Genomic DNA, 27112 nt, shown 5'->3' with positions numbered 1-27112 from the left:
CATCATCTAACAATAATGGCTTTTTTCTTCCCCATGTGCCCTCTTTTGGGTGGCTGATCACTGAAAAAGTAGCAAGATCTTGGTGGGCGAAAGAGAGATAAATTATCTCATTCATTTCAATGGAAAATCTCATTTAATATTTTTATGGATCTTGCAAAATTGTTTTCACCTTGCTGCTGAGCGTAATGTATGTGTATTCTTGTCCTAAAAACAAAATCACTGATTGTAATAAATGTTCTAGTTATAAGGTTAGATGCACAAAATGTTTTTATTGTGTACAAGCAGAAGTTAGATTGCGGTTCTAATATACAGAAGCTAAGTTCATTTACACATACCATAGATCATTGAATGAAATAGAAGAAAAACATTTTAACTTTAAAAATATCAGTATCTATGTTCTGTTCATGTGTCATCTGAAAAATGTGTGCAACACTCTTATGCTATGAAGTTAGGAAACATGGTATACAAGGGTCCTATATGTACTGTACATAACCATACTCTTTAGGAAGTGTATATGTATGCAATACATGTGTGAAACAGACTTACTGAAGTTATAGTAAATGCATTTTACAGAGCAAAGTGAGGTTACTGTATTTATGAAGCTGTTCTTAAAATGGGCAGATTAACTGATAAATGTACCAGTGTTTCCTGTGTAAGGATGAAATACTTTCACAAAACTCATTGTTTAAAAATACCTTGTCAAAAACACTACTTATGGCTGATTTCCAGGATACAGTCAGAGCAAATGTAACCTTTCACCAAAACAAATAACTGGTTTTCTGATATTTTACAGCAACTGTGAATTATATAATAAACAGCTGAGCACATTCAATATGCAAAATTCTTAATTGGACTATTTAGAAGCTGAACCATGTAGTAATTAATTTTCTGACTTTTTACTGTAAGGTCCTTTTTCAGCTACAGCCTAAAGCCTATATAAAAATTGCATTTGAAAATTTTGAACTAGCTCATTCTATGATAAAGGTACTAATTGGAGATATACCAATCTCCTAGAGCTGGAAGGGACCTTGAAAGGTCATTGAGTCCTTCCTCCTGCCTTCGCTAGCAGGACCAATTTTTGCCCCAGATCCCTAAGTGGCCCCCTCAAGGATTGAACTCACAATGCTGTGTTTAGCAGGCCAATGCTCAAACCACTGAGCTATCCCTCCCACCCAGCTGAAGATCTTCTATAGTTGAAATTTCTTAGAATGCATTTTTACTAAAACTGTAAGTTTTGTTTTTGTTCATTGAAAAAATATATCTGTACATCCTTCTTTAATTACGAAGTACCTAAAGGATATAAATAGTTTTTGTTTTGTTTTTTTTTGCTTGATATGTGTATTTCACTGCATAAGCATGAGGTGCTAAGAGAAAATTAAGAGACAGTGACTTTAGTCAGAGATAAGAAAATACAAAGAATATTCTCAGTTGTATGAGAGATCAACTGTGCTTTTGAATTTTACTGCAGATTGGTAGCAACAGCACACACCTTGAAAAATCCAGTAACAGTAGAGACTGAGCAGCAAGCTGCTGCATGATTTTAATGACTGGATATTAATTCAGTACTGTAGTGTATACAGAGCACTATTTTAACCATGCTGTCCTGTGTAACCATGCATTGCATTATGATCGGTAGTCCTTCTTGCTGATGGGCTTATTCCCTAGAATATTATCTATTTCACTTACAACGTGTGATGTCATCTTTGGAAGAACCTAAGGATGAAGAAAAAATAAAGCCCACATATTAACAGGATTGCTTAATGGTTATTCTTGATTAAACAGGTTTTCCAAAATTAAACCAATTGTATAAAATAATGTATGAGCTCTCTGTCTCTGTATGGTGAATAGTTTACATTTATATGGTGCCTGCCTTCCTTCCCAAATTGTAATGAGTGTATACTAGAAGATCTGCTGTAATTTTCTTCTAAGGATCTCAGGGCATTTTGTAAACTATACACATGTAAAACAGTGACGGGAGGGAAGTTTGTCGTCAAGGATATCAGAGCAAGCCCCTTATGAAAAATGCAATATTTAATGTCAGCGCAGATCTCGGTTTTTAAATTCTCCTGTAGAAGACTACTGGAGATTGGAAAATAATATTTATAGGCTCCAGTGAAGTAGAGTATATTTGTTTCTTTAATTAAAGTGTCAGTAGAACTGCAGAGGAACTGAAAATGTATTAAACCTTTAAATTCAGGATACTGAACATACTAGACTCAGGGTATGTACAATGCTACCCTGAAACAACTTCAAAGAAAAGTAAGTAAACGCTTTTGATACTTGTAGGATTTATTTGGACACTACTTGCCTGAATGGCTCCAAGATTTTCTATCAGTTGCTCTGGATTGGAAGATCCTAGAAGAACAGAACTCACACCTTCATTTCGCAGGCACCATGCTGGGAATTAAAATCACATGACTGTTAGGAACATCTAGATCAGCATCTAGATCAGTCTAGTCCAGAATCATTTCTCTGACGACAGTGGTCAATAATAGATGCTTCAGAGGAGGGTGCAGGAAACCCCTTACTAGATAACTATAGAATAACCTGTCCATAGAGCTAGTTTCTTCCTAATCCCTGTCAGATAGTGGTTGGTTTGTGTCCTGAAGCATGAAAGTTTATATCCTTACCTTTTTTTTTTAAGTATCCCATCTAATCTAACTGAATGTTCTCATTATCCATGTAAAAGTCAAATCCTTTAAAAAATGTTAATAAGCACTTGATACATTGTTGTAATGTGTTCCTCAGGCTAGCTACACATTGTGTAAATATTTCCCTTTCAGTTTTGAATTTGCTGCCTTTGTTTCATTGAGTATCTCCTTGTTCTCGCGTTATGGGAAAGGGTAAATAGGACTGCTCAATTTACCTTCGCTATATTATTCATTATATTGTATAGCTTTATCTTCTTCCTGAGTTATTTCCCCTTTCAACTAAACTGTCCCAAACTATTTAACATATGAAAGTCTTTCCATGCCTCTATTTGTATTAATCCAACCTCCATCTGTTTCTGCTATGCCCTTTTTGAGATGGGATGACCAGAAAAAAAGTGTTCCCAATGAGCATGTACTACTGATTTATACTATACTGGTAAACCGCTGAGAGGGTAATCGCCCAGCATCTTGATTTAGTCCCTGTGATTATAGGTAAGACTTTATCTTTCAGTATTATGCACAGGGACTAAATATTAAACTATGAAATAGATTTTCCATCAGAATCATCTGACCTCTTAAGCTGCTAATAAACTGATGCAGGAGCAGGTTTTTTGGTTGTTTTTTTTTGTGCTAGGGGACAGGAGTGGTTACTTAAGTTCTTTAAACTGCAGGATCATTTCTCTGACAGCTATCTGTGTGTAACTTTTCAGTAATGACTCAAGGCAAGCATGGAGAAGACAGCACACTTAAAAATTATTAATGACCTCTCCTTTTGAAAAAAGGTCTCTCTGTTCTGCATTAGCTGTATTTATAAAGCATGAGTTAATCAGGTCTGTGGCTATTACAGAGGTACCACATTCGTGGGACACTGCAAGAAACAAAGGCACTCGTGATTATTTCATAGTAATTGCTAGCTCACTTTATTGCTGTTTTATAAGAAAATGGATATTGTCTTTGCCAGAGGATGAGTCAAGAATACAGAGTAGTAGTTTAAACTGGCATTTTACATTACTCTAAAGCATTTCTTCCTTTTCATCTACTCATGTTCATTCAGTGCACGCCTCCTTATAAAGTAGCACTGCATCTTACATCATCAATTGTCATCCATCCCTGGCATCAGGGTCTACAGCTTCTATTATCTAAGGCCTGGGCTACACTAGTGGGGGGGGTTGAACTAAGATACGCAACTTCAGCTACGCGAATAGCGTAACTGAAGTCGAAGTATCTTAGTTCGACTTACCTGGCTGTCCTCACGGCGGCGAGTCGACTGGCGCGGCTCCCCCGTCGACACTGCTTACTACTCCTGCCAAGGTGGAGTACGGGCGTCGATTAGCAGATCGATTTATTGCGTCCAGACGAGACGTGATAAATTGATCCCTGATACATCGAACACTACCCGCCGATCCGGTGGGTAGTATAGACGTACCCTAAACGATCACTTGACTTAAAACACTTCTCTCTGAAGCAGAAAGCTATCCCTGCTGGCTGTCACTTTGAATGTGCAATTTGAAATGCAGCAGGTCCCAGGGATACTGCTGGTTCTCTGGCTATTAAGGCTTTTAAGTTACCCCTCACTCAGAGACTTAAATGGAATGAGTAAATACTAATGGAGCACCCACGGCTTCATGGCTTTGTGCAAGACAGTTTGCAATGATCTGCCAAAGATCAGCAAAGCACAACATTTGGTATATGTGAATTACTGTACTAGTTCTAGAGTGTTGTTTTTTTCCAATACTATGATGTGAACCAAATCAAGTATCAAGCAAGAGGGGAGAAAGCAGCAATAAATGATACTTTTAGTATTTCTTACCAACTGCTAGCTGAGGTAGTGTGCATCCAAGACGATCTGCAATTGGGGAAAGGTCTTTCAGCTTTATTTGCTGTTTTCTTCCTTCTTCACTTACAATTTTTTCCTTTAGCCACTGGTAGCACTAGGAATCAAGTATATTGGAAGGTTAAAACTAACAGTGATCACCAAGATGAGATGGGTGGGCTGACTTCTGTTGGTGAAAGAGACAAGCTTTTGAGCTCCACAGAGCTCTTAGGGTTTATCTACACTGAAACTTCGTTGGCAAAACTTTTGTCATTCAGGGGTGTTAAAAAAACACACACCACCGAATGACAAATTTTTATCGATAAAAAGCGCTGATGCAAACAGTTCTTTGTTGGCAGGAGCGCTCTCACTGCAGACAATGATTACAAATTAAATTAAAAATTCAGAGTTGTTACGGGTAGCTTTGTTTGTTTTTTTTAAATCTTCGCCCACTCCAGAGGTAGTAACTGAGCTTGAATGATACAAAACTGCTGCTGCATGAAAATGGTGATGGGAAAAAATAAGTCATCTTGTAGATTCCACACTGATATTTTGTTTGGTTTATACAACAGATGGACTAAAACTAAAACCTTGAAAATGGACACTGGAATGTGAAAGCACCCCATTCACTTTTGGTTCCTGGTTGGATCCAAACCCAGAATGGTTCTATTTTCCTATTTGGGGAGGATGCAAGCAAAATCTCAGCCCTTCTCATTAGATGTTGGCTCAAGGTGTTAGGATCTTGGAAGAACAGCTGATTTTATGAACTATCACCATTCAGTGTTTATAAAAATTAATCAGAACAATTTGACATTTCAGTTCCCTCTAGTCTAAACCTGAACCTTCACCGTCAACCTTGAACTCTAATGTAAACCTAATTTGGATCCACATCTGAACACTGCCAGTTTACAACAGATATCTTTATACTTTGATTTGTGAATTTCATTGAGGAAATAGGTTCTTTACAATCAAATACAATATTTTGATATTTCTAACCTTTTCTATATGCATATCATATGTGTAATAGAGAGCTGAATTCTATTCTTTAAGCAGATTGCCTATTAAATAGATTTCAACCAAAGAACCTGTAATTAAAAAGGAGTATAATTTAATAGAGGCAATAAGAAATGAGTGAGAATGACCTACTGGTTGAAACACAACACTGGGTGGCAGGAGAGCTGAATCCTATTGCTAGTTCCTCCATAAATTGTGTGGCTTTGAGCAAGCCAGGTTTTTGTGCTTCACTTTTTTACCTGTGAAACCTAAAGTCTGTTGTCTGTCTACTAAGATTCCAAGGTCTCAGGGGCAAAGATAGTGACATCTTTTGTGTCTCGTACAGCACCAAGTGTTTTGTCTGTATGTCATTAATTAGTAATAATAAAACAGGTAATTTTGCAGGATTGTTGCAAGGCGTTAATGAATTAATATTTGTAAAGCACTTTGAGATCCTTGGCGCTCTTATAGTGCTTCCTATCCATAGATCTTAGTGCTTTGTAGTGGTGGACTAAGCATTATCCTCATTTTATAATGGAGAAACTAAAGCACAGGCTTACACAGCAATTCAATGGCAGAGTCAGGAACACAACCCAGGTCTGCTGACTCCACTGGCCCATACACGAGCATCTATAAAAGAGCGTACGTGTGAAGTGCTTTCAGATGCTCATCTTAGTGCCACTCTATTATTTCTCAGCCTCAAAAAGTTGAGAAGAGCTAATGCGGGGAGACATCCTTCATCCTTTTACAGTTATTGCAGAAGGTTGATTTTTACCCATGAGATGATACAAATGACATACTTTAGTTAAACATCTTGAGTCTTTTCAAATGTTGTTAAACTCCTGATGTCTTGCTGTGCTGCCATTTTTCAAACTGTCAGCCATAGTAAGGACAGTACATCACAGATAACAGCAAGTACTAAGTAGGCTTCATAACCAGAAAAAGTATTGCCTTTTGTTGGGGCTAGAGGTCAATATTTTTACAGTGAAACAAGCCAGAAAAATGAACAGTTCTGGATGCAAGTAGATTCTGGCATGTCAGATTAATGGTACTGTGGTACATTACAAATGGAATCAATCTTCATGGTACAGATCAGGAGGAAAAACCTTACTCTGCTGTTTTCTTATGCACTTAACCCCAGAGCATGTCCAGGGTGCAGAAAATTACATATCTGCATCTTAATAGATAAAACAAGTTTGTGCAACATCTGTGTATAATTTGAGATTTGAATTGGTGCTAATGGTAGGACAGCAGCATGACAAACAATTAAAGACAAGTGCAATGCATTTGATGTTCCCAGCTTTGTTGTGATTGCTCATTGTCCAGAGTGGGTAAGTGAGCTAATACCAACATTCAAACAGTGAACTCTTACTAAACTCCTTTCTAGCCTCCCATTACCTCGCTTTTCTTCCCCAACACTCTTAATTTCCTTGTTACAGAGACCCTCACTCTGGCCAGAGAATGCTCCCACTGGAATCCATGAACCCAGTTTGGAGCATCACCCACAAAGTTATTCCTTCCTCCCCATTTTACAGCTTGGGCAGGGCAGAGTGTGTAATGTTAAAGTGTACAGGAGTATAGTGTAGTAAAGTTAGGTGTTGCATTATGAACAATTTATGGTATTAAACTCTAATAATGGAGCTAACACAGTATTTAAATAGATTAAATAACTCACTTTGAGAATTCCATATCACCAACCAATGACTGAATTGTATCTGAGTCTAGTATGAGTTTGCTACCCTTGCTATATATTTAGAATTTACTTCCAAAAACTACTGTTTAAATACAATTCTGTGGTAGGGGAAATATATTCCCATTTAAAACATGAATCCTTTACTGCTGTTCCCTTTGTTATAAAAGCCTCCTGATGTACCTTGCAAATGCCCTGATATTTCATATTACGTAGTAAAGTCCCTATACTCCCACCCTATCCAAGCCCATCTGTGAGTGCTGCTGACAAAACCTGTATTTATGCAAATGAAAGGTTTTGTATGGCTTGCTGGAGTAATGTAGACTGGTGGGAGTGCTGAGAAGCATCTTTACTCCTATTATTTATTTAATCTTCAGATTGCCAAAAGCCCCATCCTGAGCAGAGCTGTTACATGGCCAAATTAAGCGCAAGACCTTTGGCACAGAGGGCTGATTGAAATAGCTCTGGTAGTTACAGGGGCGGCTCTATGTGTTCTGCCGCCCCAAGCACGGCAGTCAGGCGGCCTTTGGCGGCACACCTGCGGACAGTCCGCTGGTCACGCAGATTCGGCGGCATTTCTGCAGGTGATCTGCCGGTCCCGTGCCTTCGGCGTACCCGCCGCCGAATTGCTGCTGAACCCGCAGGACCGGCGGACCTCCCGCAGGCACTTGCTGCACTGGTGCCTGAAGCCGCCCCTGGGTAGTTACTCGAGAGCAGTGGTTTTCAACCTTTTTTCATTTGTGGACCCCTAAAAATTTTTGAATGGAGGTGCGGACCCCTTTGGAAATCTTATTGTGCAAACCTCCAGGGGTCCACAGACCATAGGTTGAAAACCTCTTCTCTAGAGAATACAGTATCCTGTATCTCTGAGGAATTCAAGATTATTTTTTTGTCATCTTAAAAATTCTGCTGGAAGCACTGAGTAGCGCTAAACAAACCTGTTTTATGAATAGTTGCTTTTCAGCTGCTGAGTGACTCGAAATGTTTACTATTTACAGAAGGTGCCTTGTCAGCCACTAGGCTGCAATAAACTTCTAATACATTTCATAAAAGGTTTTTTTTCCAGGCACTGAAAGAAAATAATAGAGAAGTTTCATAAGAATGACTGGGCTGGGGCTCTGAGATGCTCTAAAATATTAGACAAAAGAGGAAGAAAAATCATAGAATCATAGAATCTCAGGGTTGGAAGGGACCTCAGGAGGTCATCTAGTCCAACCCCCTGCTCAAAGCAGGACCAAACCCAACTAAATCATCCCAGCCAGGGCTTTGTCAAGCCTGACCTTAAAAACTCTAAGGAAGGAGATTCCACCACCTCCCTAGGTAACCCATCTTGAGGTAAAAGCACAGAAGAGAAATCTGGGATCTTGAGGTTTATCTCTGGCATGTCAGACTCCCTGTATGAGCTTGGGCAAGTCACTACCCTCTTTCTGCCTCAGCTTCCTCATGCAAAATGGTGATAGTGGGCCAAATCAATCTCTGGTGCAACACTATGGAATTAACTGAAGATAAATCCGGGATATCAGCCAGGATGGGCAGGGATGGATATATCTGACCCAGTTATATTTACTATCTTTGGAGGGAAGGTGGGAGGCTTAATGCCTTGGTCTTTGCTCCCTTGTTCAGTGCACAGCCAGGCATGCAAGATGTTGCACTCCAGCACAGTGCAAGTGAGAGTTATGCAAGGATATAAGGTTATGCACAAGGTGTAGCCCTCCACTCTGAGCAGCGCAGTAAGCAGGTGCCTGGGGCAACCAATGAAGAGGGGTGACATGTTCGGCTCTTTGGCGGCAATTCGGCAGAGGGAAGGACCCACTGCCAAATTGTCGCCGAAGAATGAAGCGGCGCGGTGGAGTTGCCGCCGATCGCGGTTGCCCCTCCCCTTCTCCCCCTCTAGCAGAGGGGATGGACTATGAAACCTGGTGGGTCTTTTACATTTCTAATTTCTATGGGTGTATTCTGAGTCTTCATGCAAAGCCTGAGTAACAGGGCTTTGTGCAGAGGAATTATGTGGGTCTTGCTGAGGACAAAATCCTGCTGTCCTCCAACCTGTGGCTCTTCTGTTGCTGGGTAACATTAGTGATAAAAACCTCTGAAATAAAGTTCTCTGTCTTGAATAAACGTACATTTGAGAGCACAAACCATTACAATTCCTGCTTCAATTAGATAGCTGCAGAGCATTATTCTATTTCCTTTGGAGTCCTGGTCATGGATTATCTGTTCTGATCATGTAGGCATAGCCTGCATAATCAAATTCCTTCAAACAGGAGAGTGACAGGGTAAGGCGCAGGCATTGCCAGAATTGGGCTCCCCTATATTTTATATCTTTATGTCCAAGATGGTTTTCTTAGGCTGTGCTCTCGGAGGCTGGAAAACCCTATTATCAGAATGAAGAAAAATAAAGAAGGCCAAATCAATCCTTAGTTGGTGTAAAGTGGTCTAGCTCTGACTTCAGTACATCACTTCACACCAGCAAGGATCTGGCCCAGAATACCCACATAAAGATAATCAACAGGATCACAATAGTCGATTAAACTGTGGCAGTGAAACTGAGAATTTCTTATAACACAGATTTTCACTCCTGCTGGACTATGGTTGCCAGAGAAACTGAGCTGACTTATCAACAGAGATGGGTATAGGGGCAGATTTATTATAATGAATCAGTTTATCTTTCATTTCAAGCCCTCACAAAGGCAATACACCCACTTCTCTTGAGCACAGGAGAAATACCTTCAGTGAAGCCCTGGAGCTCTCAGGAACCCCATTTCCATATTTCCCGGAGATGATCCCGCAGGCAAGTGGAGACCATGTCATTGCTCCAACCCCTACAAAGCAATCGGAGAAGGAAATTAGTGAATTGGCAACATATTGGTACATCATAAATGTGACTGACTGCAACCAAAAAGACCAAGTTTACTCCTTATTCCTATGATAGTTGTTAGTGATGTTCAGCCAGTGTAATGGTAACAACAGTCTCTTCCTGGACTAACCTGGACAAGGTTATTTCATATTTTTAGAAAGGCTGTGTGATCCCTCTTAGAGCAACTGCCACGGTCCTATCTGTGGCAGCTGCTTGCCTCATACTGGCTCCTCTCTTCCCAGTTTACTGAGGTATTCCAAACCTGTCCTTTGTCTTAGATGGCTCCTGTGTCTCGCTGATGGGCGGGGAAGCCCCCTACCTCTCTTTGTTATGCTATCCCACTCCTTTCTCTGCACTGCATCTGACAGCTCCTCAGGGAGTGGAGCTGCAGAAAAGATAGTCTTGCTAGTGCATTCTCCACAGGAGGAGATGGGAGGATAAAATGCACCCTGGCCAATCTGCTCCTCTTCCAGCCCACTTTGTCTCCACCCCATCTCTGACCACAGACTCCATAGAGCGGCCTGGAGCCACTGAAGAGACAGATTGTGCTGTGGAGGCAGATGCATTCCCTTCGGCACAGGAGAGATGAGATTAGTGTAGGGTGGCTCCCCTTTCTGCATAGATCTGGAGTACCATTTGGGCTTTAGAAATTAGCATCTCAAAGTAACAGGTATCTACTTTTAGAGCTACGCTGAGACAGTCTCTCTCTTTGGATTGCTAGGCAGATGTTTGTTTTCTGCCACACTTCTATTTAACAGGGACATACAGGAAAGGATTCTGTATCCTTGCCATTAGCTTATCGTTTCCTCAGGAGTAAGAAATGAGAGAACAGAGCAAATCTCAAAACTTTACCTATTTTGTGGTACAATTCTGGCAGTTGAACCTCCACTTTCTCTCGCTGGAAAAGATGATATTCAGCCTGTTCACATACTGGTGGAATCATATTAAACTGTCTTGCTACAGAATAGGCTTCCTGTACAAAATCAATAGAATAAAACGAAGTATTAACAGAGACTATCCTTGTGTAATATAACATATCAACTAAGCATCCATAAAATCAGTGCATGTCCCAGACCTCTTTAGGTATAAAGAATCTGCTGCAAAGTAGATTCCCAAATTCTTGTTAGATGCAATATATATATTCAAGTTTCCCAAGCTTCTTTTCAAATAGCTTTTTAATATTTTGTTTTCTGTATATTCAAACAAAGAAAAAAAGCAACAAATTCTCAGGGCATTTTGGACTCGCATTATAGTCAATGGAAAGACTCATTAACTTCAGAGGTTCTTGGATCAAACCCTTACTGGTTAATAGTAACTCTAAGAATTAATTATTAAAAATACCCAGCAATTGTAGATTCTACTCACTTCACACCCAAACTAACCTGTAGGCATGTATAAGGTATGATGTCACTGCAGTGAAATATAGGTGGCATGCTGACCATACATGCTCACATTGCTTTCATGGTATTTAGCTCTGAAAACCCACACACAGTTGTTCCTGTTTCTGTACAAGGTGAAATCAAAATTCCTCAGCCTGATGGATCTCCATCCCAGAAGTGCATTACATTTTCCACTGCTGCAATACCCAGCAGCCTTGGGTTAACTACAACCAACCAACATGCTTATAAAGGTGTTACAACTTGTCTACATTAGGAGCTAAGAAGTTTTTAAACAGCAATTAATTAACATGGGTTATCCACTGTTACCCTATGAGCCTCTCAGTGCCCACTGGCAGAGGGTTCTCCAACTACAACTGTTACCATGCCTGACAAACTCATTACGCATAACACACTGTTGTCATAATATTTATCCAACGAGTATCTCATAAGGTATCATATGAAAACTGGCGACTTTCTGGTGATTAATATTCGTTTATGATGTATGTACAGTTAGCATGTCAAGAGTTATGCAGGTGTGCTGGATATATGCTACTAAAATATGTTTAGACCAAGCAATCCAAGTAAAGTTCATTAACAGATTTGTCCTAGACAAAGGAATGTATATTGGACAGTCCGCCAGGACCAGCTTCGTAAGCCAAAAACAGTGGATAATATATGCTTCTGTGGTAAACAGAGTGATTGAGCTAACAGGGAAGGAGGAAACAGCCTGGCTTGATTACAAGCAAAAGACAATGGACATACATTTGAATCTAAGTGATCACACCAATGGGATGAAGGCCCCCGCTTGCTGAAGAACAAACAGGATGACCAGAGTCTGAACCCCAGGGGGTCATCCTCACTCTGGGGACAAAACAATGATTCTGGGGAAATATAAGGAGAAGCAAAAAGCCATCACTTTAAGGATTCCCATCCATGTGGGTTGAAGGTGCTGAGAATTGACAGTAAGTGAGAAATTGCCTGAGATCAGGATTGTAACCTGTTAAGTGTTAGACACTAGAAAGTGTATTATATTTTCTTTATTTTAAACCATTTTCGGTTTCTATTATCCTTAATTACTGTCGCTTAAATCTCTGCTCTTTATTTATAAACTTATTTTTGGTTTTACCATAAAATCATCTCAGTGCTGTATATTAAAGCTAACTTAACGGGCTGGTGTGTGCACTTCCTTTGGAGGCAGCGGACTTGGTAATTTCACTGTGTCTCCAGTGATAGGGGCTAGATACTGCAGAGAGATGCTCTGGAGAATTTGGGAAGGGGGGATTCACAGTGAAGGTTTAGGCAAGGTTGAGACTGGCAGAGTCTGGAGGAGTTTGCTGGTGAGGCAGACAAACTGCTGTGGCAGTGAACTGTCATTCCACTTAAGCTCCAGCAAGGCTCTTCCTTGCTGAGGAAGCGGGGTAACACAGCAGCTTACCATTCTTGGCTCCCTGGAGAGACTGTCACAGCTATTATATTTTAAAAGAACCCAAAGCCTTTTTCTTGTCCTAGACAAGGTCACCAGGGTTGTGCTTTCACCAATGCACAAACAGTGGATGCCTAGAGTATGTTTGAAAGAACCAAGCCCCTGCGGAATCTATTCTTTTTACTGTTTATTTTTCAAAGGGCTCCTCTACATTCAGGACTTACATTTGAGCACTAGCATAGCTGTACCCATACAAACGCCCAGTGTAGATGCGCAGCACTGGGGTCAAACAGGGCTTGTGCCAGTGAGACTTATCCTGGTTTGAGGGCCGAGCTGCATCTGTGCAGCACATGTACATGGTGTGCATTGGGGATAGCCACCCCTCTGCAAAAATCTCTGTTGTAGTCAAATCCAAAGTCACGGTAAACTTCAGGCTCAGACTTGAGCCAAATTATTTTATAATTTACAGACACATTATTGAGCTCCTGTTGATCTCCTGACTGATGCCAGGCTCATTCATCTTTTGGCCCTGGTTGATGAAGCAAGAACTCCTCAGAATTGAAAAACTGGCTTCAGTGTCTGTGGGACTTAAACAGTCAGGACTCATATTCTACAGGTCTAACTTTTTTCATCACAATAAGGGATAACAATTACAGTGTCTTTTTCTAGAAAAGTGGCTGCTTCTGGTCTTGAGATTTCTGGAATTGATAGTAATGCTGACAAATCTATTTAATATGGCTGTGTGGCCAGCTGACTGAGTTATCCATGGAGAAACTCTCCCCAATATTGGAATCATATTCAGTGCAACGTCATCCCCTGGCACCCAGATGGGACACATTCACAGGTACTATTGTTTGGGAAGTTTATTGAAGCATCCGGGACTACTGAGCCTGTCTGGAGAACTCCAACAGGAGTTCATAGAATCACAGAATATCAGGGTTGGAAGGGACCGCAGGAGGTCATCTAGTCCAGCCCCCTGCTCAAAGCAGGACCAATCCCCAGACAGATTTTTGCCCCAAATCCCTAAATGGCCCCCTCAAGGATTGAACTCACAACCCTGGGTTTAGCAGGCCAATGCTCAAACCATTGTGAAATCAGTTCAGTAAAAACAGGTCAGGCCACTTTAATCCACCTAAACGTGTGTCTACACAACTGTAACTGGTTTTAAAATTGGTTTAGCTGAACAGATTTTAGAACCAGTTCAAAAACTTTCCCAGCTTAGACAGGTGCTTATTGTTCAACCTTTGCTTTGCATTTTGGCAAATTCTGCAGCCCTGAATGTGATCTAGAGTACATAACAGAAATTGGTGATACTTTTTTAAAAGCTACATTACCATGATCTCCATAGCACTCCAGCGTGAGGTTCCCCAGTACATTGCCATCCCCTGGTTTATCACATGTGTCATTGCTCGGACAATTTCTAAATAAGAAGAAAAATATGAGATCTCTATGAAATTTCATATTAATCCATCTATTTACCACCCAAATTACTACAAAATTTATAAACAATTGTAAATAACCAAGCACACGATGGTTTACACACGTGCAAGTACATTATATAGAGATCACTAAATAAATACCAGCCTAAAACAGGATGTTAATATTGCTCATCATGAATGTTTGCTTTTTTAGTACATGCACCCAACTTTACAGGTGAGTCAGGCCCAAACTACGAGGCTTGTTTTCAGATTTCAAACTCAACAATTCTGGGTGTTTGGAACTGGCGTGTTAGAACTTGATTTGGATACATTTTTAATAATGTAAATTGGGTGGAACCACTAAAGACATGGAGTTCCAGTTATAGAAGATATGCATGAGATAAGAAATAAGGCCCTGGGTTCAGGCTACTATAGAAATAGGTGGCAGCTGCCAAGTTAGCAGCTAGATCCAGGTTGAGGTTGTGAATCTCCCAAGGCTGGATGATGTCCAGATGGAGGGATTTTCCCTGAGCCCACCCAACTTTACAGTAAATATGTGGCTATTAATAGTTCATAATGGGCTAAGCAGTTTTGGTCAATGATCAACATGAAACTAAAACCAACCCTAAAATAATAGCTTTGTAGCCGATGTAATAATATATTCCATCTTCCAACACCCTTCTTTGCATCTCTTTTCCTGTTTGTGGATGAAGTTGCATAGTATATGGAAATTTTAGGAGACTTACCATGGTGCGTAATGAATGTAAATTTTCTTATTAAACAAAATATGCTCATTCTTATTCATGACATTATTTTTCTAAAATTTAAGAACACAAGAGGGCAGCATTGTAGAAGTTTGGGAAATGTAACGACTAAAAACCTCTGCTAAAAACTTAAATTCAAAATATTTTTTTTAAATTTTATTTTACAAAACACAAGAGTACACTCTGTCGTCTTGCTTTTTACTAAGATTGTTAAGATGCCAGTGATGAAATATAAAGCTGGCTAATCAGATTGTTGGTTATATCAATACATCTGTTTTTTCTTTTTCCATTTACACCTCACGGTGTATCAGTCAAAGTATTAGATTATGCCTCCTCTTCTCCTCCCCCCACCCCGAATTCTACAATCTTTATCAGTTCTATTTGCAACTATGGAAGAGGTGATATTTTTATCATTAATAACGTAATTTAGCACTTATATAGTACTTTGTCTTCCATAGACTTCAAAGACCTTTCCAAATCTAGGTAGGCATTTTTCTCTCATTTACTGATGGAGTAACTGAGGTGCAGAAGGTTTAACTAACTTGTCCATAGTCTTGAAGAGAGTCAGCAATAGCCCCAGGAACAGAACTTGGATATCCTGACTCCTGAGTTCCTTGCTCAATCCATTAGATCAGAATGTCTCAACCAGGGATGTGACCCAGAAGTGGATCTCCACAAGTTGCTGAATGATTTCACTTCACTGGTTGAGAAAGGAGCAAAATATCTGGGTCTCACCAATGGAAACTGTGGAGTGTTCAGCACTTTAAAAAAAAAATAAGGTCACTTATTTAGGGATGCCTAAACTTAGAGTATGTCCAAACAAAGATGGGTTCTTAACTCGGAGTAGCTAACCAGCATTAGCTAACTTGGGTTACAATAGCAGTGAAGACATGGCAACGTGGCTTTTAACTTAGTTTAGCAGCTTGATTTCAACTTCAGGATGCCCTATAGGCTTGAACTCGAGCTCCTAACCTGAGTTAAAAGCAGAGCTGTCATGGTTTCACTGCTATTTTAACCTTAGCTAACCTGTGGTGGGTAACTGATGTGAGTTAAGAACACAACTGTTTTGCAGTGTAGACATACTCTGAGACACAACTGGTCTATTAATTTTAGGATGCCCAAAGCATGTACATTAGAAATGAACAAATTCCCTGTCCCAATAATCTGGACAATGAGCAGGAAGAGAGTTATGTAATTGGATGCAATAAGCAAAACTCAGCAAGTGTTGATGTTTAACATGAATCATGTGGTTCCAATTTTTGTGTTTGGTAAGTTAGGGGACTTGATTTTTTTCCATGATATGTAGAGTTATGTATGCATATACCACAACCTAGTTTAGTTTGCAGTTGTTAAGTTGCATTGACCTTAAAATGAAGGTGGCTGCTGATTTTCATTCTAATAAAGGGAAAGAAATGGAGAAAGATGGAGAACACTGGGGTGTGCAACATTAACATTTCTAGAAGTCTAGAGCGAGATCCTTGCTGGTGTAAATCATCTGTGTAGCTCCAGCGATTTAATGGAGCTATGCCAATTTACACTAGCTGAGACTCTGGTCCCTACAGTTTATAACTACCAATGTACTTGTACTGTATAATTAATTTCCATAGGATTGGGGAGCCAAAAGATTAACTGGGGTGGGGCAATATATTGAATCAGTGTGAAATTCACCCCAGTGCAGAAGGCCAGCACAAGGCCTGTGGATCACTTAAAGAATTAAGTAGGACTTAAGTGGTGTTTAGGCCTTCTACTGACCATTCAGTGTTTTGGCTTTTTTAAAGCATCAGCTCCTGGAGTCACGCGATGGTGTGGGAATCACAGCTTTCACTAAAAGAAAAAAAGTTAAATTTCTGGCCTTCCTGATTGCATAGAAAAGCCCCCGGACACTGAATCAGTGAACACCACATGTATTGATGACTGGGTTTCCCAGTGTCATGGGGTATGGCTACAATGCAATTAAACACCCATGCCCATGCCAGCTGACTTGGGCTCATGGGAAACCAAATTTGTCCTGTCTCCATTCTTGCTCTGTCCCAGGGCAGGCCCACAAGAGGTTGGTTATTTTCATGATTAATCATCATGGGAAAATCACTATCCTGGCCACCTTTAATAATGCTATGTCTATTGCTGAGCTTGGGCACAATGGCCTTTCTGGATGGAATATATCATTCATTCAGAATCACTATTGTTAATTTAGCAACAAACAAAGGCAAATTTAGTCCTTGGGCCCATATATTCAGAACTGTGTGTGTAAAAATGAGCAGTTGGGCACACAGCTGACAGGTATCATGACTGCTCCCTGAGGGTGAAATTCACCACTGCACAGAGGACCCTCACACAGCCTACACACCACTTTGTTCTCACTTAGGCCTTAGTTTGAACTGAGATATTTATGTATTCACATGACTCCAGGAGCTGGGGCTTTAAAAACACACCAAATACCGGTATCAAGAAACTCACACTGCACAGTATCCTGCAGGATGTCTGACAACTTTAATCTTCCTATTAGATCTTAATCCTCTGTAGCACAGGACCCAGTAATTAACCCCTTTCCTTGCTTATCTATAAACTTAATGCTGCATTAAACCTCTTTCCAGAAACCCAATTCAGCCAACATCATCTCAGTATTAAAAAAGAAATAAACCCATTATGTGGAATAAAATTATCCTAATGATTGATTTTTTACCCACTCTGATAGCATATCATTTAAATGACACCTGACAAAAATAAGCCAGATGAGGTCTGAAAAGCATAAGAAACTGTCCCTAATATTTAGTAGCATATTATCAGTAAAGCACAGGGTGTCTTGCAACCAGCAGGAGCTATCTTTTTCAAGGAACAAAGTTGCAAGAAACTGATTGGAGTTTAAATCTATGTTATGGATTTTTGACCTATTAAATTGCAGTCAAGTTATTACGGAATCATAGCTATTGATCATTTAGATGGATTGAGAAAGCCTGGTTTGTGGCATCTTATTAAATTCTACACTATATTTGTAGCTGCATATAAAACTGTCTAGAGTATCAGTTCCTGAAGACATATATCCTTTTATATCAAAAGCATTCTCATCCTCTTTGTAAAGGGATCAAGCAAAGAAGCCTGGCAGAGGGTGGATTACTCTGAAAATCTTGGAGTTTTTATGAGATTTCTTCTGCAGGTAGTGAGAAGCAGATAAACATAAAGTCTCCAGCTATACTCCTAGAAGAAATCTCACCAAACTAGAAATTATCCCTCTTGCCCTGCTTCTGTTTCTGTATATTTTATATGCAGCTTGTTTTTTCATTGGTAGCGTGTTACATTTTATTTTGATTAGACTCTTTTTTCCCCCCTTAGAAGGGATGGATGCAGAAGATCCTGCAGTCATTTTTTTTTTCATTTGGACACAGCCACACTGTATTTCACCCACTTTAAGGGCCTAATTAAATTTGTGAGCATACTCTGATCCAATAAAGAGCATGATGAACAGGCAACTAACGTGGCACTGAATGGTGAAAAAATTCTGAGTATGTTCAAACAGTGGGTTACATGATAAATAGTCATTCATGTAGTCCATGCTGTGGACTGGCCCTGCAGCCTACACCTACTTTTTAATGATAGCTTTGTTTATTCTTTATTGCAGTAATATCTTCTTGGAAGTTTGAATATAACATTTTCTAACCTTTGCCTCCTACCCTCTTTGGTGAATGATGATTTTTATTCCCTTTGCCTTTAAAAACTAGAACACAAGCCAGCATGGCAAAGTGTGTATCTTGTCTAACAAATACAACCTTAGTGATGTTTGAATAGTTCTGGGAAGAGGTTTGTGAATAAGGAATAGGTCTTTTGCTCCCTCTGTTAGCTAGCTGGCTGCCTGCACAGGGGAACATAAATATGTCAGGGTCTTACAGAAACAGTGGCTCTCAGGTTTAGGGGTGGAAGTTGTTGATTGACTGTAAATAAATGATTATTTAGAATCTGTAACACAATCCCCTCCAGTCTGTAACAATTTTGAAGTTGATTAAAATTATTTCCTATGGGTCAAATCCTGGTGCCTGTGTCTCTGTAACCACAGATGTTAGGAATATTTATGAACTGCTGTGACATCTCAGATGAAAGGCCGAATGGAAGTGCTTATTGTTTTTGTTATTAATTTATTACATTACTGTTATTTATTATGCAAAATTTGGCCCAAGATGAGCAGTATTTTATAATAGCTGTGTGTGGCAGGAGATGAAATGAAGACAAAAATAATTATTTTATAATTAACTGCAATAATTTACTTTATTCTACTACTTAGAGTATGAAAACAAGCCTGATATTTATATCACAAATCATAACATTTCCTCCCCTTTTGTACATAAGTGCTGTTGTGTACACAGCACACAAGCAATTGCTATAAATTTTGGAATCCATGTTATTAATCTGCGAATCCTGTAATAAAGTATTGTTAGCATGTGCTTTGCAGAATATTTGAATCTAGCTAGCACCTAAAGAGTTAGTCCTGATCCTACCATTGACAATGTGTGCAGATCCTCATTGACTTCAATAGGGCTCTCTATAGGTGCAGCAATCCCCTTGTGCATTGTCAAATGTTGGGCCAGGGCCTTACTCCTCAAAATGAATAGACATGGGCTAATCTGGAACTCATGTGAGCTGCTATTTTCCAGTTGACTAGAGGTGACTAGGCTTCAACAGTGAACGTTGTTCATCTGCTTGCACCTGTATTCTTATTAAGGTGCATTCTCAGCTGCAGAGAAGAGTGCGGGCTGCTAAGCTGGTTAGGCTGCTGTTTTGATCTTACACTCTGGTAATCTCTCTTTCTCTGCTGAACACAAACATACTGTTAAGAAATTCCAAGTATGTGCCTTTTGATTCTTCTACACCTAACAACAGCTCTTACAAGTAACACTCTGGTACAGGTGGGCTGTCACATCTGATCTAAATTCAAAGTTAATTCTGATTCCGTGAAGCTTTTCCTTGCACAGCAGACAGCAATAACTCATTCCAAAGCCACAGACGATGGCCATAGACTAACAGCAACATAACATAACTTTCCACTTGATAACCCTGAACAAAAATGATTTATTTTTAGCTAGAAAAAGATTCTTAAAAGCTCCCCTTTCTATAACCACTGCTACAAAAACTGTGTTTAAAAATACCATGACATGAAGGGTATAATAAGTATAAAAACCATGTAGTATTCTTTTGTGTCTTATTAATCACAGGGAAGGTCCTCCCCCCTGCCTGTCTCTCTGAGACATGAAAGAAGAGGAGTGGTCCCCGTTATATTTTTCTTCCCAAGGCTTAGATCCATCCTCCTTCTGTCTGAACAGGGAGGACATATTCCACACACTGATCATCTCACTCATGTGAGGAAGCAGGGCTCAGCTACTTCTGTGGAACCAACCCTCTCCATGGGTCTGAGATCCACACAGGGCTAAAGGGTGAAGACTAGGCTGGCAGGGGAGAGAAGTGATTGGCCATTGGCAGGGCAGATGTACACTGTTCCCACCTCAGCTCCATGAATCTTAAGCAGTAAAAATAATATACCTGCGGGTTGCATTCTATCACCTTTTCGGGAGAGCACCCCTTTTCATGGAGGCAGCCACAGATGTTGAAATCCCTGGTAGCATGGCTCCAATGGAGGTGGGGGCTTCAAGGAGGCAGAACTAGTGCAGAGGCAAAGCACTTCCACATAGATGGCCCAAGCCTCCAGCAAATCCTCATGCGCTGTGGACTGGCCCTGCAGCCTAAACCTCACTCTCCTGGCCCCCTTCAATGGAATGGCAGAGAATGCACTCTGCAAAGGGATCCTTGGAGGGATTGCCTCTTTCAGGGCACCTCCCACAGGTTTTGCCACAGAGGATGAGCTACCTCCATGGAAATCCAGAAATATTTTATTAAAAAAAAAAAAAGAAATGAAATGAAGATTCCAAAATTGGCTTCTGTAGGTTGTTATTCATTATTTTCAATGTAAAGAGCTGGTACATTCTTTAGATTGGTTATTGCTGCTTAAATCTGTGAGCTGTTAAATCCCCATGTTAGAACATCCATAACTGAAGTGCTGGTTTCCCAAAAGGCATCTTGGTTAAAATTACATACTCTAGAATTACAAGATAATAAACCAAACCTGATTAATGATACTTGCAGCTTCAAGAATGCAATATACCCACCCAGAAGCCTCAATACTTGTTTTTGTCATCAAGGAATTGTTTCTTTTTCAAAAGGAATTGTTATAATAATCATTACCAAAAAAAAGGGAAATCATTTTACAAAAGAGAGAAAAAAATATTTCTGACAAGGAGTTTTGGACTCGTACTGAACTTTACTAAATCTTGGAGTGTTCACATTCAGTGTGCAACATCAGACCACTAGACAGACAATTCTGAGCTGCAAATTCAGATCCAGATCTTGACTTGGGGTTTTGGCCAGGGCCTGTCTCTAGTTATTTAGATATTTCTGTGAAATTGGATAGCGATTTCTAGGTTCTTGTAAAATATTATGCTTTTTTTTTTTATTCTGCCACAGAGTACTTGCCATTACAAAACTCCTGAGATTTTAACTGGGAACCCAGAGCCAATCAGAGAGGCTGCCAAAATGAACATAGTTGGCTCTGCATTTGTACAGATGACTCACTGAAATGAGGAGCCTACTGGACACTGTCTGAACTAGAAAACTCAGTAGCCGTAATTCACATGGTACATGGCCTACCCCCACTTCATGCTTTTTAGTGGGAGTGAGAGAGAGAGAAGGAGAGAGGACAAGGGAGGGAGGGAAGTTGTTGGAGGGTTGTAGGTGTAAGGGGACTGTTGCCCCCTTACTAACATTCAGTGGGGGTGTTTGGTTGCTAGCTCCCAGCACTAAAAAGGGAGTGGTCGATGGGAAATCAGGAGCCTGAGACTGACAGTCTCCAGGAACAATGTGGAGAGGCCAGTGCTCCAGGTCAGCCTGATTGACAGGGCGGGCAGGCTAATCAAGGAGTCAGGAGGCCAGGGGGGTCCCGTCCTCCCTGTGAGCTGGATTTGTCTGAGTCAGATGGAGTGGGGCCGAGCTAAGGAGAAAACAGGGCCCCAAGCTAAGCTGATGGGAGCGGAGCTGCAGCCCAAAAAGCCAGAGCACAGCCCAGAGAGAGCAGCCCTGCCCTGGGAGCAGAGCTGCAGCAACCAGAGCCAGAGGGGCCAGACAAGCAGCCCAGGAAGCAGATGAGAGCTCAGAGCAGAGTCACAGAAGCAGCCTGCAGAGCAGCCCTGCCCTGCCCTGGGAGCAGAGTGGTAGCAACTGGAGCCAGAGAGGCCAGAGAAGCAGCATAGGGAGCTGAAGGCAGAGCAGCAGCAGCAGCCGTGCTGAGGCAGAGTGGAGCTGGAGCTGGAGCAGTCCGGAACCGGGTGCGGTGAGCAGCTGGGGAGAGCGAGGGGGACCCCGGGCAGTGGGCCCAGCACAGGGAGATACCTCAGCCAAGAGGCCCCGCAGGCCAGACTGGGAGGGGGATCGTAACCCTGACAGGGCGGGGGTGATGCTGGAGAGAAGGGTCCTGCCACCCAGACAGGAGAGTGGAAGGGGAGTCCTCAAGGGCAGGGAGGCCTCTGGGTAAAGGAAGTGGGAGCGAGGACTCAGATCCTTTCGCTAGCCCACTTCACCGGGGTAGTGCAGAAGCCAGGAAAGTTCCCCACAATAGCGGGACCATTCCCCCGCTTACATAATTGGCGTCACGAACAGGATCCTATCCACAGGGTCCACCCCATTGGTTTACTGGTTGAGTTCTAGTAGCACTGTCCAGGCCTGTTTGAGCACTCTACCATGGCTGGAATTGAAGAACTACGAACCCAGTTTGCTGAACTTCAGCGCAAATTATCAGACCAAGCGGAGGCATTACAACAAGCTAGAACTGAACAGAGAGAAGCCTTATCGCTGGCCAAGGCAGTAATAGACCAACAGACAGCAGAAGCTAAGAAACCCCCTACTATTTATGTCCCACGGGAGCGGAAGGTCACGGAGTTTGATGGCTTCCCAACTACACCGGGAGACATTACAGTAGAGGAGTGGGTCAAGTCTGTGAAGGCGGCTCTGCGTGTGCTAAGAGTACCTGAAGAAGATCATGTGGACTTCATAGAGGAGCACCTCAAGGGCCAGGCCAAGGCCACAGTAAAGTTCATGGCAGTGGCACACAAGAAAGATGTGGAAAAGGTATTTGAACTCCTTCTAGAAGTGTATGGAGACAAGGTACCTGTTGGAACCCGACTAAAGGAGTTCTTTGAGAGAAAGCAGGAGCCTGGTGAAACTGTCCGGGCATACGCATATGACCTCCAGGAGAGAATGAGTAAAGTGGAGCGGCGAGACCCTCAACGAGTTCCAGACCCAGATACAGCTCTGAAAGAGCAGTTGGTGTTGGGGCTTCGTGATGACTCCCTCCGACGTGAAATGAAAAGGAGGTTTAAAGAAGAGCCCAGTAAGAAGTTCCATCAACTCATGCAGGCTGCCATTATGTGGTCAGAAGAAGAGGAAGTTCCTGTGGCAGAGACAGCCAAGCCTAACCCCCGTACACGAAGTGAGGGCCTAGTGAATGCAGCTGCTGGGGAAAAGGCCCTGTCCCAAACAGAACTAACATTGGATAGCTTAAGTGAAGCTGTCCAAAAACTGATAGTCCAACAGGGGGAGATGCTGAAAGTGATGACCGAGTTGATGAAAGAAAAAAATCCCATTAGTATGCCAAAGTATCCAAGGGCACCGGGATCCCGAAGAGCCCCACTGAAGGATGAGCTGGGAAGATACATTTGTTACACTTGTGACAGGCCAGGACATACTAGCCGAGAATGTTCACTGAGAAGGAGAACAGAGTCCCAGGCACTCGAAACCAATGGGGCACCAGGAGCGAGTGGTCCATCTAGAGTAGAAGGCCAAGCAGTAGCAGAAGGATTCCTAGGCCTGTCCTTGGTGGAAAATCCCTCTGCATACAGTGAGAGGAACGTGGTCAGTGCCAGCATATCTAGCGACTTCTGTAAGCGAGCATTTGGAGACTGTCTAACTGCTGAAGTATGTATAGCAGGGGTGAAGACCAGATGTTTATTAGATACTGGCTCAGAAGTCACCACCATTACAGAGTCGCATTTTAAAAAATATTTGAAGGACAAGGACCTGACCATGCACAGCACACGGTTTGTACGTCTAACAGCTGTTAATGGACTGGCAATCCCAGTGGTGGGGTGCCTTGAAGCAGACATAGAGTATATGGGCCAAACGCTGCCAGGAAAATGCATCTTCATCCTGAAAGACAAAGCCTCGAAAGGGAGCCATATGGGAGAAGTCGTCCCAGGGATTCTAGGAATGAACATCATTAGTGAGCTGAAGGAGCTACTCTTACCAGGAGAAGGAACCAGGAGGATGAACTGTCACAAGAACTCTACGAAGAATGCTGTGCTGAGTAGAGTACTGGCTCGAGCAGAGAGGCAGAGTCATTCCCTGGGCCCCACAAGGCATATTGGAAATGTTAAAGTGGGCAGAAAACGGAAGACCATTATTCCTCCGTGGAAAGGGAAGATCCTTGATGAACACCGCTGTGTACCAGAAAATAAGCTGCAGGTGATGAGCGAGAAGGGAGGACGAGTTACCTTTCTTCAAGAAAGATGTGATGGGAGACTGCCAGTTCCTGTTCAAGTGGCACGCCAAGGGCTGATTCCTGCACATATGGCTAACATAAGGGCGTTGCCCCAGAAGCATCAAGAAGTCTTTTCTAAGGATGAGGTGACCAATTATGATGACCAAGTCAAAGGTCACCATGACAGGCTGAAGATAGCCTGGAAAGTTGCTCTCAGTACAACTAAAGACACAGCCCAAAGTAGGAAAAGGACTTATGATCGCAAGTCCAGTGGGGCTCTCATCCGATCTGGTGACTGTGCACCAGTTCGTAGCAGTAGACGCCGGAGATGTAATAAAATACAGGACAAATGGAAGCCAAATCCCCACACTGTGGTCACCCACAACAATCCCGAACTGCCAGTGTACGCTAACCAGCCTGAACAAGGAGGTGCAGAGCGAGTAGTACATAGGGACCAGCTAAAGCGTTGGACTATTAATCTGACCAGGGCTCGTAGAAGGCATAGTGCAGAATTTCCCGAGGAGACTGAAACCAATGGGGTAAACCCAAACCCTAATGAGAATGGGAAGATCCCTCAAACTGACCTAGTATTACCCAAGGACAGGAAAATAGAAAATATGGGTAATGAACCAGCAGTCTTAAGAAGGTTTCAGAGGGCTAATAAGTCTGTACTGCCTGTTAAACTTAAAGATAATTATGTTGTTGGTTCTATGTAGTGTTTTAATGAATATTGTTATGTATAGTATAAAGAAGTAGATGTAAAATGTTAAATATGTTAAATGCTCTTTCGATAATTGTTAATGGGTTTTTTATATAAAATGTGGATATATGTTGTTACTATGGGGCCCGAATGTACTGGTGTGAATATTGGGGCTGTGGCAGAATTTTAGCAAGGGGGAATGTAAGGGGACTGTTGCCCCCTTACTAACATTCAGTGGGGGTGTTTGGTTGCTAGCTCCCAGCACTAAAAAGGGAGTGGTCGATGGGAAATCAGGAGCCTGAGACTGACAGTCTCCAGGAACAATGTGGAGAGGCCAGTGCTCCAGGTCAGCCTGATTGACAGGGCGGGCAGGCTAATCAAGGAGTCAGGAGGCCAGGGGGGTCCCGTCCTCCCTGTGAGCTGGATTTGTCTGAGTCAGATGGAGTGGGGCCGAGCTAAGGAGAAAACAGGGCCCCAAGCTAAGCTGATGGGAGCGGAGCTGCAGCCCAAAAAGCCAGAGCACAGCCCAGAGAGAGCAGCCCTGCCCTGGGAGCAGAGCTGCAGCAACCAGAGCCAGAGGGGCCAGACAAGCAGCCCAGGAAGCAGATGAGAGCTCAGAGCAGAGTCACAGAAGCAGCCTGCAGAGCAGCCCTGCCCTGCCCTGGGAGCAGAGTGGTAGCAACTGGAGCCAGAGAGGCCAGAGAAGCAGCATAGGGAGCTGAAGGCAGAGCAGCAGCAGCAGCCGTGCTGAGGCAGAGTGGAGCTGGAGCTGGAGCAGTCCGGAACCGGGTGCGGTGAGCAGCTGGGGAGAGCGAGGGGGACCCCGGGCAGTGGGCCCAGCGCAGGGAGATACCTCAGCCAAGAGGCCCCGCAGGCCAGACTGGGAGGGGGATCGTAACCCTGACAGGGCGGGGGTGATGCTGGAGAGAAGGGTCCTGCCACCCAGAGCCTGAGAGTGTGTGGCCACCGCCAGAGCAAGTGTCCGACCCACAGCATCCCTGCAGCACAGCCAGGACCTGAGAAGGAGGCCTGGGACCTACAAGGAACAGACTGTGAACTGCCCTGACCTTTCAGAGACACTGTTTGTGATGTTCCCTGCCACAGAGCAGGGTGATGTGTTTTCCTGTAACCTTTCCCATTTTTCCTTATTCTTTTTTTAAATTAAGTGTTAATTAAATAACTTGTATTTGCTTTAAATTGTATGATGTGATCAGTGGGTCAGGGATGTGCGCAGTGCAGAGAGGGTACCCCGGAGTGGGGACACCCTAGCCCCTGTCCTAGGTGACCACAGCAGGGTTGGGGGTCGAGCCCCCTAGGAATCCTGGGCTCAGCCTTGTTGGGGTTACGAGGACTCTGCCAGACAGGAGAGTGGAAGGGGAGTCCTCAAGGGCAGGGAGGCCTCTGGGTAAAGGAAGTGGGACCGAGGACTCAGATCCTTTCGCTAGCCCACTTCACCGGGGTAGTGCAGAAGCCAGGAAAGTTCCCCACAATAGCGGGACCATTCCCCCGCTTACATAGGGAAAAGTATAAGAGGGCCTGGCACTTTGGAAAGTCACCAAGGGATGTGGGAAATGGAACAATGACAATATTGGGAGTTGAGAGGAAATGAAACAAGGAGATTAGTTCTTAACAGGGCCGGCTCTACAGTTTTCGCCGCCCCAAGCAGCGCCCTAAATTGCCGCCCCGGGCGGTGGGGGCAGTCCGTGTGCCCTTAGGGCGGCAGGCGCATTTCCATGGCGGTGGCAATTCGGTGGCAGCTTCTATGTTTAGCTGAAGCCGCCCCGGACAGCTAAACATAGAAGCTGCTGCGGAATTGCCGCCGCCGCGGAAACGCGCCTGCCGCCCTAACGGCACAC

At 42.6% G+C, this 27112-nt stretch overlaps 1 protein-coding gene across 5 annotated transcripts in view; it reads right to left on the bottom strand.

The window, feature by feature from the left end:
• Positions 1 to 288: 288 nt before the first annotated feature.
• Positions 289 to 27112, bottom strand: part of KCNAB1 (potassium voltage-gated channel subfamily A regulatory beta subunit 1) — a 263905-nt gene continuing 237081 nt past the window's right edge. For all 5 annotated transcript variants that reach the window (XM_045030793.1, XM_045030794.1, XM_045030789.1 and 2 more), the window contains 6 exons: positions 14141 to 14226; positions 10857 to 10977; positions 9875 to 9969; positions 4462 to 4582; positions 2309 to 2397; positions 289 to 1713 (listed from right to left, as the gene is read on the bottom strand). In XM_045030793.1, coding sequence (XP_044886728.1) covers positions 1624 to 1713; positions 2309 to 2397; positions 4462 to 4582; positions 9875 to 9969; positions 10857 to 10977; positions 14141 to 14226 — 602 coding nt within the window. In that variant the 3' untranslated portion in view covers positions 289 to 1623. The remainder of the gene's footprint in view (positions 1714 to 2308; positions 2398 to 4461; positions 4583 to 9874; positions 9970 to 10856; positions 10978 to 14140; positions 14227 to 27112) is intronic.

This window comes from Mauremys mutica, chromosome 9, assembly GCF_020497125.1.
Source record: "Mauremys mutica isolate MM-2020 ecotype Southern chromosome 9, ASM2049712v1, whole genome shotgun sequence".
NCBI lineage: Eukaryota > Metazoa > Chordata > Testudines > Geoemydidae > Mauremys > Mauremys mutica.
The sequence above is the reverse complement of the archived record's forward strand: the minus strand, read 5'-3'. Positions and strand labels throughout refer to the sequence as shown.